Source organism: Malaclemys terrapin, chromosome 4, assembly GCF_027887155.1.
Source record: "Malaclemys terrapin pileata isolate rMalTer1 chromosome 4, rMalTer1.hap1, whole genome shotgun sequence".
NCBI lineage: Eukaryota > Metazoa > Chordata > Testudines > Emydidae > Malaclemys > Malaclemys terrapin.
Window position 1 is genome coordinate 105,444,066 of NC_071508.1, and position 17,336 is coordinate 105,461,401.

Sequence of the window (17,336 nt, forward strand, 5' to 3'; positions counted from 1 at the left end):
CTGCCATTGCACAAAAGCGGCGCATTTCCTCACTTGTGAAAACCGTCCCCTCATAGAAAGTGGGGGGGAAGCAAGCTACCAAGAGCAAGAACTTGGGCAGCAACAATCCTCCACTCTTACTTCTTTCTTTAGGACTCTGGGAGCTGGGATATTTCCTCCCCCTCCTCTCCCGCGCTGTTGGCTCTAGCCCAGGCTGTGGTCAGCAGCGCTTATTATTACTTCATTGAGACAGAGAAATCCTCCAAGACTTGCATTTTGGGAGGAGGGGTGGGGAGAGGGAGGACGGGGGAAAAAAGGCAACATTTGCTGCTCATCATTTTCACGGCACCGCTAAAGTAATTGCGCCTCCCTCTCCTCTCTGTCCCTACTCAGCTTGGATTTACTGGTATAACCTCAGCTTCAGTGGTATTATTAGCTATACCTTCCTTTGGCAGTGCTGACCCCCCCCCCAAATCCTCACACGCTGCATGTTTGCAAATCGGTAAAATATCTCCCCCCTCCCTTTACCCCCCATCCTTCCCTCCCCCCAACTCCTCTCAATCTCAGCCCAGCAGCTCAGATCAAAGCGCCTTCCCTCACTCACAGTGGCCGCCGCTCACTAATGGGATTGCAGTGTGCCTGGCTCTGCTGCTGCAGCCGCCGGAGGGAGAGGAGCTGCTGTACCTCTTCGCCGAGACTCGCTGGGTGCTGAGCCGCGGGGATGATCAGGATCTTCCCGGATTTCAGCGTGCAGGTGACTGCGGCGGCGGCCGGTGGGGCGGCCGGGGGAGTGCCGGCCGGGCCAGGCATGGGGAGAGCCAGCACCGCAGCCAACGGCAACCCGCAAAACGTTCAGGGCATCACTTCCTACCAACAACGGTGAGTGCAGGTCAAAAAAGGGTGTGCGTGAGGCTCCCTCACTTGCTTTTCTTTGTGCTTTTGTGTTTCTTTCCTTCCCTCCCCCCCCCCACTGTTGGTAGCTCTTTGGGTGTAAAAATTTAGGCAGTTTTAAAATGCACCGAGATGTAAACAAAATCTTCTAGTTGTATCTTGAATGAGTTGGAAAGCAGCAATGGGGGCTGGGGGGGGGGAGTGAGTTCCCCGGCATCTTAGCTTGGCTGCTGCAAAGTTTGGGATCCCGTCCGCTCTTCCCTGCTAGAGAGGAATTTCTCAATGTCAATGCCTTGTGCAAATCCCACTGTGTGGCAGCCTGGGGGATAATTGATCACGGTGTGTTGATTGATAATTTGTTTTCGACGGAGAAAGAGACAATTTTCACTTGGAGCTGCGCGCTTGCAGGTCCACATTGTAGTGTTATCATGTCACCTGTTAGTACAGGGAAATATAGTATGAAACCCTAAGTGTACGCAGCACTGTGGAGTATTCATCTTAACTGCATTCTAATGCAAATACACGCAATTCGCAGGCAGCGCCTTTAGGAAGAGCCCTACAAAGTTAGGTTAGGCTAGGCACTAAGTCATAATGAAGTTTAAAGACCTTCCCCACCCCCCGCCCCTTAATAATTCATTGATACGTGCTGATACTAACATGATGTTTAATTACATGACATTTCCTCGTCTTTCTAAGTCTACAATCTGAACTTTCTCTTTGATATTCTTTGCTACTAGCAAATTAGAACAAAAATGTACTCCCCAGTAATTGACAAAAATAAGTCTAGATTGAAATCTAAACAATTGCCATTTTAAAATAAAATAAAAATAGTATAGTTCCAAACATCTGGGCTTCCAGTTTTGCATTAAATTAAATATTGGGGGTAAAAATGATGTGTAACCATAAATATCCAACACCTCTAACTATATATAATGAATATTAGTGCATATAATGAATATTAGTATCGCAGTAAGTTTTTACCTTATATTTAAAACTTCACTGATTTGGAAACTCTTGTTTCGAACCACCAGTTTTTAAACTGGTAAGATTCAGATAATCGATCATTGCCTGCTGTGTTGTTCACCAACTTTGAGTTGCCTAACACATCAGGGCAAGTTTTGGAAAACACATGGGTGTGTTTTCCATTTGATGCCCGATGGTAGACATTTTCTGGACGTGACTTTTGAAGGCTTTATTTTGTGAAAAATTAGTATAAACGTGATATTGCAGTTAGATGATCCCTAAGAACTTTCCTTGCTAAGGAACGTTTGAAATGAAATATCAGCCTTCTTTTGCTCAAATACACGAACCTATTATATAAAAGAACTGGAACGTGACAGATATAAAGAATGGGAAAAAGTTGGGCTAGTATTTTCCTGTCATGGTTTCTTTAGGATTTTTGTTACTTACAAAGTATTTACATTCTAAGGGAAACTGACGGTCACTTTAACTAGGAAGTACAGGCAACTGTCACAATAATTTAGTCTGTGAAGTGGGGAAGTCAAGGGTCAGAAATGTCAGATTGACTTTTAAATAAATGAAAGAGACCTCTGGAGGGTTAAGCTATACAGAAATATATGGACAAGGCAGTTTGTGAAATGTTAGTACTTCAGTTAGATTTTAATAGCTGGATTTTTGTCAGTCAGTAATCAGGAAAAAGTTATAAGAACAACTCCTCTCTGATAAACTACCAACACCAGTAAACCAAATATTGTTGACTAAATATATAGTCAAATACTTACAATAATGAGACTCAAGTCCAGTCTGGATGCTTTACATAAATTACATAATTTCATGTAGAAAAAACAATTTGCATTTTCTCCAAATGTTAGGTAACTATTAGTTTTATAGACTAAAACTATGCCTTTAATTTGAATGATGTTTCAACTTGTTATACTGAAATGCTTTACAAATGTACCAAAACATTGGCATCACTTTTATGCTCATTGCAAAAATCTAAGATGACACCTCTTCACTTTTTTTTTCTGGAGGAGGGGAGGGAAAAGGCTTGCCAGATTGACTGGCATTTTGTGCTTTTTGGACCCCCCAGATTCCTTGATATAAAGTTGAAATTCTATTACAGATCCCATATTTAATAACTGAAATAAAAATAAAAGAAACCCAAGGATCTTATGTTGAGATGTATGATGTTTACTCTGGATAAATACAGTATAGTTAATATGTGTATGTATTGCAGAGTGACAAATACAAACAGACCAGTAAGAAATGGGGCCCGTCCTTGAAATACTTACCCACGTGCTTATCTTTACTACAGTGAGTAGACACGTGTGTAAGTGTTTGCAGGATCGGGGCCTAGGTGAGTAGGCTGCTTTGAGAGAGAAGCTGTCTGCAGGGGCTTGGTCCCTGGCAGCCTGTGTCTGCTTCTGGAAGTCCTCAAACCTAATAGGTAGGTCAGTCTCGATGGCTCCTACAGGGAGAGATTCTTCTTCTGGTGCATTAACAACGCCCTACAGCCAAACTTTCAGGTGCTTTAATAACTTCTTCCTCACTCGCTTTCTCTTGCACAACTCAAACGTGTAGCCATCCCATTCCTCTTTCCCTTTTTAAATTATGGAGAAGACGCTCTGTTTAAAACCCGTTGTTTTGGGCTCGATCCTGCTCCCATGGAAAGAATCCGATTCATTTTGGGAACAGGATCAGGCCCTACGCAGCTGAACTTGCAGGCAGCAGAAGCACAGCCACACTGTTATTTTGGCTTTGAAAAGCCATTTACAAAAGAGACATTGTTTTTTAAAATCTCTTTAACCCCAGCTCTCCTGGTATGTTAAAAGAAACCTGTAAGGTATGCTCTTTTTCTCGCTCCCTTATTTCGTGATCAGTTTGGTAATCTCCAGTGAATGTGAAGCATATGCTTCCCAAACAGAGCGTGTCACATTGTGTTAACATGACCAATGTTGTATCTTTCAAGAAGAGAGCATCTACAGCTAGAACTGTATACTAAGATGTGGGGTCTGTACACACTCAAATGGATGCGCGCGCCTATATTCGCAACCCTCCCCATTTATCTGCGGTTTCTGTACAGAAGATATGAGCTATACACACGTGCGTACACTTCTGTGTATCTAACGCATATACTCTCTTCCAATACCGTATACATAATAGATGCACATATGCTGCACACATAACATATTGCGCATACACGCACTTCTCCGTATGTAATGCACACACGCTGTATAAAGCATATGTTGTCTCACGGATTTCTACATAGAGTGCACACATGCTCTCCCCTGTGATATGCACACGTGCATTCGCAGAGTTACACACACACAACCTTGTCTCTCAGCCCCTCTTTTCTGCTGGATCTGCTGCTCCAGAGCAGGAAAGTGTGCGAAACTGCAACTGAGTGGCGTTGTTGCGCCGGCAGCGGAGGCTCTGTCCCCTGCACAGAGAGTGAGAGCGGAGCTGGGAAGCAGCTGGAAAATGCCCAGAAATACTTTCACAGCGGTCAAGCCCGGAGCTCCCTGACTCTTCCCTCCCCCTCTCTCCCCAGCCCCGCTCGCCCCATGGCCTGGCACCCAGCTTAATCTGGCCCGTGCTGTGTGCGTGTGTCACACCTGCCGGGCGATGCCAATGGCCGGGCTGCCCGCCGGGGCTGCGCGGCTCTCTCCCCCCGCCGCCGCCGGCCGCCTGTCTCTGCGCTGGGCATGTCTGTGGAGCCGGCGGAGCCCGGGCTCTCTCCGCTCCTCGGCTTGTGGACGGCGGCCGCCGCAGCAGCCGTGCTAGCGAGCAACCTGCACCAGGACTGCGCCGAGGAGCGGGAGCCCGCGATGCTTCGGCCTCAGTACTTTTCCTTAGCCTGTCTGGGTAATCAGGGCCATTACCGCCGCTAGACACACCACACACGCCAGCCCCAGCACGGGGAAAAGTAAGGGAGAAAGGAAAAAAAAAAAAAACCCAGGAAGATGGCGCCCACCAAGCCAAGCTTTCAGCAGGATCCTTCCCGGCGAGAACGGTAACACTTTCTCTTTATTGAACCTGCAGCAGCAGCGCCGCGCGGTGCCGCCGCCGCTGCCTTGGGTCTGGGTTGGCTGCCATGCCGGGGAATGGTGGGAGGAGGCGGACTCTCTGCCTGCAGATACCCGCTCGCCCTGTCAGGTAGTACGGGGAGTTTCTCTCCTATTGCATATTGTCTGCACACACACACACACACACACACACGCGCGCGCTGCGAGCCTCCCCGTTGCAGCCGCCGCCAGTCTCAGAGTAGTGGCACCTCCCCAGCTTGCAGGAGCCGGTGTTTGGCAGGGCGCGTTGACGAAGGAGGGAGGGGTGTATGTGGTGGTGGTGGGGATCCCCGGGGCGGCCCCTTTCGGGTCTCTAGTCTCCGCGAAGGAGGGGAGAGGAGGAGGAGGGGGTGACTGGGGGATGAGGAGCTTGCACCAGGCCCGGAACGTCTTGCTGAGGGGCCGTCCCTGCTTGTGCAGTTCAAGTGCAGCTAGGCCAAAACTAGGGAAGAGCTGTTCGCTCTTCGTAGCAAGCTGCTCATTCGGGCAAGTTTGTCCAAAGCGTTACAATAATTGCAGAATAATGCACACTGCCCCCCTCTCAGCCCCGCCCTTGGCGTCCTTGGTGGTGGAAACACATCAGGCTGTTTGGAACAGTTGATACTTATTGCACTGTGCAGTTGGTTAAAACACGCAACAGAGTTTGTATACAAAATGTCTTAAAGGACTATAAACTGATGTTATTCGTAGAATTCAGAGTGGATGGTACTTTCCCCCCTTTGCTTCTAATCCACCAGTCTCGCCCCTTATACTTTTGTTTGGGATTGTGTTTGCTGTTCATTGGCTGTTGCTGACATGAATTGGCCGTAGCAGATTTGTTCTAAGTAAAATGACTCTTTCTAGAAGTGATCAGTAGGAAGCGGTTGACAAGTTCATGTGATGTGACTTTGTGATTCTTACAAAAGTATTCAAAGATCCATTTCACTAAGATATATGTCCAACAGGAGGCAGCCAAAGTTTTTTTTTTTTTTTGGTTGTTTTTGTGTGCTTTCCTTAGCATTATCAGTGAGTTTGGGATGAGTGGGAGGGTGAGGAAGGTGCCTGGTTAGTTGTAAAATGGAAATTAACACTTAGCTTTTAAAAATGCTTGGGTCACATTGTCAGATTTATATTTTACAGTGCAAGTTGATCTGAGAAATATTTACATAAAATAAGTTGTGGTCAAACAGTTTTTATTTCACACTTTTAATGTAAAATGTCTTTTTAAAATGTGATGGTAAACATATCACAGAGTATGTTTTAAAAAAATAAATGCAGATTTGATAGAAGTAATGGTGAAGTAAGTTACTGAGTATTGCAAAATCTTGGAAAACTATATGTTTGTATTCATAAGTAAAGTATTTATATAGCTGTGCTTGATACATACCATTAACTGTTGCACTTCGACAATGTAGTCAAAGACATATGGAGCTGAATTTGGATATAGGTGTAATGCGCACCTCTGTTAAAAATCCAGAAATTAAAGGTCTGATTTATGTTTTAGCTTCTCTTTAGCGATAAACATTCAACATTTTCTTCCAGTGGCTGCATAGGCATTTTTACTGTCTTAATAGTGCCTTTAGCAGCATGCTTTTTTTCTTTTTCTATAAAGTTCTTCATTTGCAAGGAAAACAACAATGTATAAATATCAGTGTTTTTTTCTAATATACAATTTTGCTGTCTTCTTTCTGATCCTGGTACTATATTAGTAATAAATGTATTTGCCAGGACAGCTTCAGTAATCTCTCCAGCAGAAGCATATTTGTGTGCCATTTTGGGAATTTCTCTGAGATAGGAATCTTGAAGATAGAATTAATTTCTAGGGGAAACTTCATAGCCTGTGCATGAGTGCTTTCTTTATCACCTGTCTCCATTTGGCATTCGGAGAAGGTAAATCAAAGTGCGCAATTTGTTATTCTGCTCCACTTGAGAGCTGAACTAAATAACACTTGGTCTGAAATTCTGATTGAAGTTGTAGGAGGATATACTGTATTTAATTTAATGCCCTTTAATAGCATCTTCTTGTTCAGCTCTGATGCTGTCATTTTAAAGGTTGGATCAGAGTAGTTTTACCCTGTAGGGAGTGGGAGGAGTAATCATTTCAGGGGAACAAGTAGCCTAAACTCTTAGAACGCTAATAGCCACAAACTTGGCCTAGTGTCCAGACAGTTTTGTGCCCTGAGGGTTCGCTTGGTTATCACTGTTTACAATGCTCTGAACACTTTAAGTATAAATATTATGTGTGTGAGTTGATTTGTTTTTATATGGGAAATTATATATAATCCTATGTGGTATTTGGAAAAAGTTTTGGAAAAAAGGTAATAGTGCTTCAGTAAATATACACTAATGTGCATTTTCTTAAAACTTATTTAACGTTTCACTACATTCTTGCATGTAACTGTTTATTCAAGCTTACTTTGTAAATCTCCTCTGAGTTGTATCTTGTAAGTGATTTGAAAAATGGCTTCTGCAATCACTGTTTTCTTAGTTACTTCTTAAATAAACTAGATATCAAAATTTAGACCCGTGAGAGTAAACAATCTATATATTTGTTCTTCATTTATACAATATTTAGATGGAATGTGTTAAAATACTGTAAACAACAGGATAATGGTTTGAAATGTCTTCCAAAGATGATATATGCTACCCTTAAGTATTAATTCTACTTGAATAATTTTAAAACTTCGTTTTACCTGTTTAGATTGTGAGATAATTATTTTCCAAATTATGCAAGTTAAACTTCTTTGATTTTCTTTTAAACTCTGGTAGGCTGCAAATTATACAGTTACAGTACCAGCCTAGGATCTTTCAGTTGTGTGGATATGTATCCAAGATGATTAAATAGAAGTGTCATGCATATGGTATGCTAGTGCTGATTTGTAAAGCATATCGCAGTATCCCAGTAGTGTTGGTTTAAAGTAAAGAAAAAAACTCATCATTTTTGTATTTCTTTCTAGAGTATAAGCTTAAACACAACAGTGATAAATGATGATATGCATTGTCTAACACTTGCTTTTATATAAATAGCTCCAGAAGATTGCTTAAATGATAATCGAAAATATGAAATAGGGTGGCCTTCATATCACAAGGCCAAGGGTCTACAAATGGAAAAACTGAAATAATGAAATATTTCCAAGGCAACAGACTGTCAACAAGAACAGTAATGCATGGGCATATCATAGAGCTACCAGAGAGGATATTAGATCTTATAGCTCTAGAGCCAGGAGTTATAATGACCTTTATTAAATAGAGCCCTCCCACATTACAACAATCTTTCTGATTTCTGATTTATGGATTAGCAGTCATACTACTATTCATAATTTGAAATAATCTCCCACCATATTTGATTTGCTGCATTTCCCCCCCCACTGGAATCATATATTATTTAGGGCTTATGTGAAAGTATTGATCAACAAAAGTTATATTAGGTATTTTCAGTAACTAATGGGATTCTGAATAACAAGATTTTGTCTGCTGCATTGTTTCTTACATTGTTTTACAGCGTAATTTTTTTCCTTCTGAAAGTAATAGGCATTTAACTTGTTTTATACAAAACTAATGGGGCTATGTAGAAATACTATTTTTATACTGGATAATTATAGTATTGCTTCTTAAGTCCAGTAACTTGACATTCATAACCAAAGTTACCACATTAAAATTAGCAGTTTACTACAACACCCAGAAGTATGGATATTTTAAGGGAACATCAGGATACATCATGAACATCAACCTCCCCATTCTTCTTCTCAGCACTTGAATTTCAGAGTGTAATGTATTGGCAGTTTCAAATTGCATTTGGTTTGAAACTTGGCATACAAGTTGCTAGCCAGATGTGAAATTCACTGCAAAAAATTATGTAAAACAGTTGGTGAAAAGTGACACAGACAATTTTTATCATTTCAGCCACTTGTATTACTAATATTCTGGCTAAAAGGTATCTTTATTTTAAAAAATAATTTGTTTCATAAATCTTTTTTTGATAGTAGTTTATTTATGGGGGGATGTGTGCTCATATTTTTGAATGTCTGAAACTGAGCATGCTGACTAACTAGTAATTTTCATAACATTTTGGGTTTGATCCTGCTCCCATTGAAGTCAGTGGGAGCGCTGATATTGACTTAGTGGCTGCGGGATCGAGCCCCTGTACAGAATGTAGCTGAATTTCATTTTATATGCATTAAGTGATTTGGGGGTTCAGTGTAACTGGACCGATCCTGAAAGTGGATCTAATGTGACCAATTCTTACATGTGCAAGTAGGCCCATTGGAGTAATTTCCTGTTAAAGTCAATAGAACTGCTGCTTACAGGTGTAAGAGTTACTCGTGTGAGGTAAGATTTCAGAATCTGTCCTATAGTGGTTTCAGAAGTAATTACATTGAAACTTGGCACACAATTTGCCAGCATGGAATTATTTTTTAAACTGAAAATTTTTTGAATGTATTTAGCCAAGACATTTCTTTCTCAGTGCTGCTTTTTTTAAAACTTGGAAATTAGTTCATTGCTGCCAAAGTGTTTTTGACATTTAGAAGAAATGTTTTGAAATGGCATTAATAAATATATTTTTCATAATAGGTGGTATCTTTCTGTGTAATATATAAAAGACTACTGCAAGTTGTCTTTGCCATACAAAGTCCTAATAGTGTCAATGAGGTGCTTGTACTGTTGGTTTTAACAGAACTTCACATAATAAGAATAATTTGTTATAATATTGCATACGAAGATGCAGCATTGTAGGAATAAAATGGTTGCTGGTGTGTCTTATATGACTAGAGCATTGTTCTGTGACCAGCTTGAGCTGTAGTTTCGCAATACACCAAGTCCCAGTGACATGAATAGAACTCTTGTGCCATTGATTTCAAAGGACTTTAAGTAGTAAAAATATTCATTAATATTGTATAATGTAGTCGAACATTACGTAGAAAAATATGGTGTGGTAAGAACAGGATTATGTTTGCAACAGTGTCTTGGAAGAGCTATATTCTGTCTTTGGAAGTGTACATTCAAATTATATCTTCATTAAAAAAAAAAAAAAAAAAAAAAGAAAAACCAAAGGAAAGAAAATACTATAGAAAGCCAAAAGGAAAAATATATTTTTTACATTTAATACTGTAGGCCTGATTTTGTTCCCACTGAGGGTAATGGTAAAACTCTCATGGACTTGATTAAGGGCAGGATTGGGCTGTGCATCTGTGTCTCGACAACCACAAAAGAACAAGGAAATTCTGAAATAAAAATGGGGTAGTCCTCTGTCAAAAGAGCTTCCAAGAAAATAGCAATGTCAATCTAGTGGGCCTAAATATTGAAGTTTATGTAGTTTCTGATCCTGTATTCCTTACACAGGCAAAATTTAGAATCACATTGAAGGACAGGTGATCTTACATAACTTCATATGAGGACAAATTGGTAATAATTAAATGACTCATTAAAAGAATAGGCTTGACCCTTGAGTTGAGGTAGCTCCTTTTCATGGTGGACGTTTTCATTTTCAGTGCTGAATTTTCTTATTTTTGCATGTTGAAATTGTACTCTTAGAGTTTGTGCTGTCCTCTCTCTGCTCTGGGAACTCCTGTTGATGTCATGTTACAACCGATCAACACTTAATAATACTTAGCGTTTTGTGAAGATTTTCCTCTGCAGAGCTCAGAGTGCTTTAAAAGGGGCATATGCATTATTTTGTCCATTTTACAGATGGATAAACTAAGGCATATAAAAATCATGAGAATTGGCAGAGCTCATACAGCAATGCTAGAACTGGGAATAAAATCCAGGGCTTCTGACTCCAAGTCTGGCTCCCTATCCCTGGACCACACTGCCTCCTCAGAGAGTTTGGGGCTTTGTACTTCTTATAGAGGCAAAATTCTCATTGAAATAAAGTGCTTTGATGGAACAGCTGATTGTATTTTTTATTTCTTATGGAAATCAAAATTTTTATCATATCTGTTAATTTCATTTGTAATAATGGTTCAACACTATGTTTAGTAATTAAAATGAAAGAGTATTGTTTCATTAAAGTCAGGGATCATTGATTATATACACATGTAAACCTATGTTCAGGATACAGTTTGAATAGTATGCATATACATAATCTACAATTAACTCCCTGGGGTTGGGATTTTCCAATGAGCCTAAGGGACTTGGGCACCCAACACCCATTCAGTTGCAATGGAGTTGGGTGCCTAAACACCTTAGGCTCATTTGAAAATCCCAGCCTGGAAGTTTTGCCTGCCTAAGGAATATGGAATTGGGTTCAGTAAATGTTGTTTGGCTGTAACGTTTTTAAACTTAATTGTATAGAATAATATTGTTTTTGGGTTGTCGTTTTGGATTAAATTAGAAAAGTGCATATTTGGCTTGTGATAATGCTCACATATATTATACATTATATAACTGGGTGGCGGGTTGCTTTGTTTGTTGTCTTGCTTAGATATCACGTAGGAGAGATGGAAGTATTTGCCAATTTAAAGTTTAGTGTATTTGAGTACTAGATTTAGATGTGCATGATGTACTCAGACTTGTCCTTTTTAGATTGCAGTCCATTTAGCAAAACAATAATTTGCAAAGTTTTGGAAGGACTGGCTATCTCTGTTTAGGGGAGAATAGAGACTGAGTACATTACAGTGAGGAAAAAACCTCTTGTAAGTAGGCAGATTCTGTAGGTCAAGGTTGAGGTCAGGAGAAAGGGTTGAATGACTGAGTCTTTAAAGTGCTATCTTCGGGATAAAAAAAAGGACTTATTGCCATTGCTGCTTATCCAATAGCCTTCATAACTGCAAAGTGTTCATATTTGTCAGAGTATCATTGGATACAGAATTGATTCACTTGCTTCAACACTTGTTCTATTGACAAGAGGTTCTGGAAAAAATAAAAAAATAAAATAAAACATTCCTGTTTTTATTTGTAGGTAACTAGTACAAAAAGTACTGAGGAGAAACAGATGCTTAGGGCAGCCTTATTAATTCATTGTTTTTGAGTCACTGCTCTGATTTACTATAAAACTTGTATTTCTTCTGAAAAATAAAAAGTACAGTAATTTTTTCAATGGCTGAATGAGCTAGATAAATGGTACTCAAGTATCAGTGTTTGAAGGATCCAAGTATTTTACTAAAGTATCTTAATTAATTGGATGTTCACTTTAATAGTTAGGTTTCCTGTTTATAGGCAGTATTCTGTAAGGAGAGCATACATTTGATATGTAAATGATGTATAGTGTTGAAGAGGACCAATTTTACTAAAGTTGTATTTTTACTAAACAACTGTTTAATGTTAAAAAACAAAAATAAACTGAATTGACAGTACATATCTCAAATGAGACTAATTGTGGAAAAGGTATAACAGTGCTTGGATCTTTTAAACATAAATTTGGTTCCTTTTTTGCAGTGACACTGACTTTGCTCTTAATATTTTTGTTTGTTTTGTTTTGTTAGCAAAACCTAATTTCCTCTTCTACGGAATTGTAGTTTGGAAACCCTTATTCCATGCATTCTAGCACCAATTCACTCAAAATGTAATTTTATGTTTTTGCACCACTTCTCAAGACCAGGGCTTCAGTTAAAAGGATAGAGTAAACACTAAATCCAAAATAGAAGAGTGACTTGACACACTAATTATATATCTTTGGGATCCTTTTTATAACATACAATATTTAGGTTATATATACTCTCCCACATCTTTCCAAGAAATTATGGATGGATATTGCCTTTTTACTTGTTTAATTATTTTGTAATATTATTGGAAAAAGTATTTCAACTCCTATTCAGGACTTAATTTTTGTGTGTGTGGAGGTATCATGTTTTATACTGTTTGATGCAAATAGAAAGAAAACAATCTTTATGGGGAAAAGTGGCTAATGATTGGCAAAATATGTTCCAAGTAAAATGGAGCTTTTGACAGTTAGTACTCTTCTATATTTGCTATGATACTTATAGCGGGGAAGACTTTTCATGTAATTCTACAGTGATGTATACAGTTATAGTGTACTGTATGCACATATATAATATATTACATATACTATATATGTATAGTTTCTTGAAAGGAAATAATGTTATATGGTTGTCTTCAGCATGCTGTAAATGTCTTATTTTAGATAAAGTTAAATTTAAATGCACTGGAATGGTGACTTTTTTAACTAATGCTGTGAGGGAAAAGTAGGCTCATCATTTTTTGCACATTTTTATTGTTCTGTGTAAATGTAATTTGTTAATCCTGTGAAATTTGTCATAGATAAATTTGCTTGGATTATCTTGTCACCACCGTATCTGCATTCTTTTGTTCATTGCTTATTCATAATTTAACAGTCTGGCAGTGAGCCTTTTTGGGATGCTCACAAAAGATATATGACCTCTACCAGCTGCTACTATAACCTGCAGAATGCACAGCAAGACATTAGAAACGTGAGGATTCCTCTACTGATTAAAGTGCTCTTCATTTAAACAGTCTGTTCATAAGAATCTCAGGAATCTCTGTGAATAGCAGTTTTGATTTTTCTTTCCTTGCAAAATTAGTTCTAACAGTTTTTTTCACAGTAAAAAGAAAGCTAATATTGAATCCTAATTTGATGTTATTTTGTTTTCCAGATGGACTAAAGGAAATTAAATCCTTCATTAGTATTATATATAAATGTACATTTATATGTATTTCCTGTAATTTCACTATATGAAAAATTGTGCCTTTTGTGATCATTTAAGTCTACATCTTCCTACTAAGATTTTTTTCATATATACTGTTATCAGATACTGATTTACAGAAGAGATGGCGATTTAACCCTGCTTTAGCTTAAGCACTTTGCAGACCATACTGTGTAAATATTCAATATTGTATAGTACACGAAAGACAATACAGAGAATGTCACTTGGAGTTTAACAACATTTTAGATTTTCATTATTCTCATGTCTTAGTTTAGGATATAATTTTTTCCCAATTTTTATTTTACTTATCTGCACATCAACTTGTGAGTAATGGCTAGTTTTTACTTCCCCTCTTGTGCTGGCACATGATTATAGTTCAAAATAATTCATCACTAATCCATGCAGTATTGGTTCATCTCCATCACTCTGTTTTGTGATTAGACCCTGAGGCCTGTAAGAACATTCTGCTGCATAGTTTTCTATCCTGATTTTCTTTGACTGCAACTCTTATTTTAAATAGTTCTGTAGTCACTGCACTCCTCTGCCAATCACTTTATATTCCTCAGAATGTATCGATTTCAAGAGGTTAATATTTATTTGAGGCTATTTTTCAAGGGTTTGTGAAAAATATTGCTGTTTCCCACTGCAGTGGAGTCTTTATACATGGGTTTATAAGTCTCGGTTCAGTTGTCTGATGGTGTAAAACTGTTGCTTTTCAGTTCTTCATTCCTTGTTGGGAGCTCGGTTTTTTGACTGTACATATTTATATAGTAAGGTGAATCAGGAAGTGCAGTGTCTTCAAAAGAAATACTATGCCTTTAAGAAACAGGTCATAGCAGCATAGTAATTAAAGAGTTGACATGTCTCACAAAATATTTTAATCAGTACTGGTGTAAAATAAAGCCCTTTGAGGAACATATAGGGCCTGACCCTGCTAGGTTTTACTCAAGTGATCAGTCCTGTTGAAGTCAGTGTTGCAGAGTTGAGTGCCTATGGTATAATCATAACATACATTGATAAGTTTTGAATGTAATATTTCCAGATTATGAAGCAAATCCATCATTTTATTTCACATCAAATACTTCCAATTTTAAGAAAGGTCATCAAGAAGATTTTTTAAAGACTTTGTTTCAGCATTGAGTAGTCCTGTGTTCCTTTTAATAATTACTTTCATCTCATTGTAGCCGTGTGTTTGAAAGTGTAGGTCAATAAGGATGATCACATTCAGAATTTCATGATCTGTGTAGTGGAACAAATTGAAAGCAAAGCCTGTATCAATCACTGTGAAGGGAGGGTTAATTGTTACTGCTTCTCAAGCCTCTGGACAGATAAACCAGTAATGAAATACTTATTGCTCTGATATGTGAATGCTAAAGGATGAAACAATGGAAACAGAATCAGTCTTCAAAGATAACCTAAAAAAAAAAAAAAAAGGTGGGGGAGGGGGAAAAGAAAAAAGAATAAGTAAAAGACTGTATATGTTCTGTATTAACTTTTTAAAAAGTGATATTGTTTTCATCTAATACAGCCTTCTAGTAATGATTTAACACTACAGGTTTTTTCAAAAGCCAAAACAAAATATGAATTTGTAAGATGTTAGGCTAACAATTTACATAAAGTCTGGACCTTAGGTAAATGTTAAGTTTCTGTGCCTTAAGTGTTTTCTTTTTTCTTTGTTTTTCATTTCTGGTACTTTAAATGCTTTTTTTTCTTATTTAAAAGCACAGCTGTATTTACTAAATCCAGTGTGTTTTGTTTTCTTGTGAAGGCATTTTAAAGCTTTTTGTGTACAGCCAACCAGGATACTAAAGGAGCGTTTAAAGATAGAAGCAACAAAATAAAAATGAGTGCAGCAAACAAATTATGATACTATAGTAAATATTTAACTATTTCTAGAATGTGAATGTAGCATTTTAAACATCTGTTAGTTACTTATAAGTTGAAATATATGCAAAAATATTTAGCCAAATTGAAGTCTTAGGCCCATGACAATCATCTCAACACAGTGGGTAGTTCTGAAAATTAATGAGAATGATAATACTGTAAAGACTGTTCCAGAGTTTGCCCAAATTCATTATCTAAGACTCTTGTTAAGAACATCTCAAAGAATTTTAACCAGGAAAATATATTAATGGTTCAAAAGCATTTTTCAAAACGCTGATTTATAAAAGTATAATGGAATTATATATGCAAGAGCTATAGTTAGAAACACAAATAACACAGCAGTAGGACATTATGAAGGCATATTTTCCAGTAGCTAGAGTACTTGGCTTGATTTCATCTATAGGTGTCAACTTTCTTTATTGATTTATATTTTGGGGACGGGGGGGGATGAAAAAGGGAAGGAAACGTACAAAAATGTATTTCTAACTCCTGGTTAGCAACTTAATGAGGCCTGTGGCTGTAGAAGATCTAAATAAAGTTGTAAGTTTAAAATTTTAGTTTTGATGTAAACATCTTTTAGACAATCAAAAAGCACTTTTAGGAGAAAGGGTGATGAGACCCACATCTTTAAATTTCTCTTCAGAATGTTAAGAATTTCCTGTTGCCTATTTCCTGATGGGACTGATGCAGCTGCATATCATATGGAATGAAAGAGGAATTGAGAGCCTTTCTTTGTTTTATGGAAGTCCCTGCGTTTAAGGAAATATATATGATGATTTTGAGAATTTTTTTTAAAACAACAGTAATATTAATGATCTACATGAGATATTCCCTGTGGGAATTGTGATAGTTAAATTATGTATTTCCAAGTGACACAAAGTTTTAGAAAAAATACGCTAATGTATATTAGCTATTAGTTAAAAGGTAATGTATTTTCTATGCAGCAAAATATGATAGAATACTTAAGTCAACAGTTGTATGTATTGAAAGGTGAATTCACTATTCTCATTTCCTTTTTCATAAATCATTTAATTATGATAGTAACCAGTATATATGATAGAGTATGTATAAATCACCAGTCAGTAGATACATATATAAAATAAAATTATTAGTTAAGATATAATTGCTCGTTGGAAAACCAAAACAATGTATAGAATTTCTTTATCACTTTGAATTCTATTCTGTCCTTGTCACACATACATGCCTTAATTTTAGTGGGAGAGATGAATACAAAATAAAAAGGGAAAGACCCCAAATTTGCCTTATTTAAATGAAGATATAATAATTTGGGTCCACATTGTCCTCTCCCATGGATATAAGCAAAAGGGAATATGGTGAGAGCTCATGAATTCTGAGAGGTTAACTTAATAATAATATATGGAGATATATCTATCTCACAGAACTGGAAGGGACCTTGAAAGGTCATTGAGTCTAGCCCCCTGCCTTCACTAGCAGGACCAAGTACTGATTTTTGCCCCAGATCCCTAAGTGGCCCCCTCAAGGATGGAACTCAAAACCCTGGGTTTAGTAGGCCAATGCTCAAACCACTGAGCTATCTCCCTCCATCCCCCCTGAAATTGCCAAGTAATCTCCCTCTTAGAAGATAGAAGATTTTGTAGTGGTAGGGAACATGGCCACCCAATCCCACCCAGCTGATCCTGGGAATCTGCAGATAGTGGTCTAGCCAGCTTCTAAGAGGAGGGGGAGCAAACCATAAAAGAGGTGCCCCCCCTTGGCTCCTCCTCCGGCCGCACCACCCCTCCCCCCCATGGCTCCTCCAGTCCTGCCGTGCTACCCCTGTGGCCCCCCCCCCGCTCCTCCGGCCACGGCTGCCGGCCGCCATGCTGTGTCCCCCCCGCTCCTCCGGCCACACCCGCCGCTCCCCCATGGCTGCCGGCTGCGCTGCGGGCCGCCAGCCTGCACCCCCCCTCGCTCCTCCGGCCCCTTTTGGAAA

The 17,336-nt window shown here is 38.5% G+C and overlaps 1 protein-coding gene across 5 annotated transcripts in view; it reads left to right on the top strand.

Moving 5' to 3' along the window:
* The first annotated feature begins 365 nt into the window (after positions 1-365).
* NPAS3 (neuronal PAS domain protein 3) overlaps positions 366-17,336 on the top strand; it is an 821,267-nt gene continuing 804,296 nt past the window's right edge. For 2 of the 5 annotated variants that reach the window (XM_054028282.1, XM_054028283.1), the window contains exon 1: positions 366-858. In XM_054028282.1, the coding sequence (XP_053884257.1) occupies positions 701-858 (158 nt within the window). In that variant the 5' untranslated portion in view covers positions 366-700. Of the gene's footprint in view, positions 859-4,373; positions 4,844-17,336 lie in introns of those variants that run through there. The other 3 variants (XM_054028284.1, XM_054028285.1, XM_054028280.1) reach the window with 2 other exon arrangements.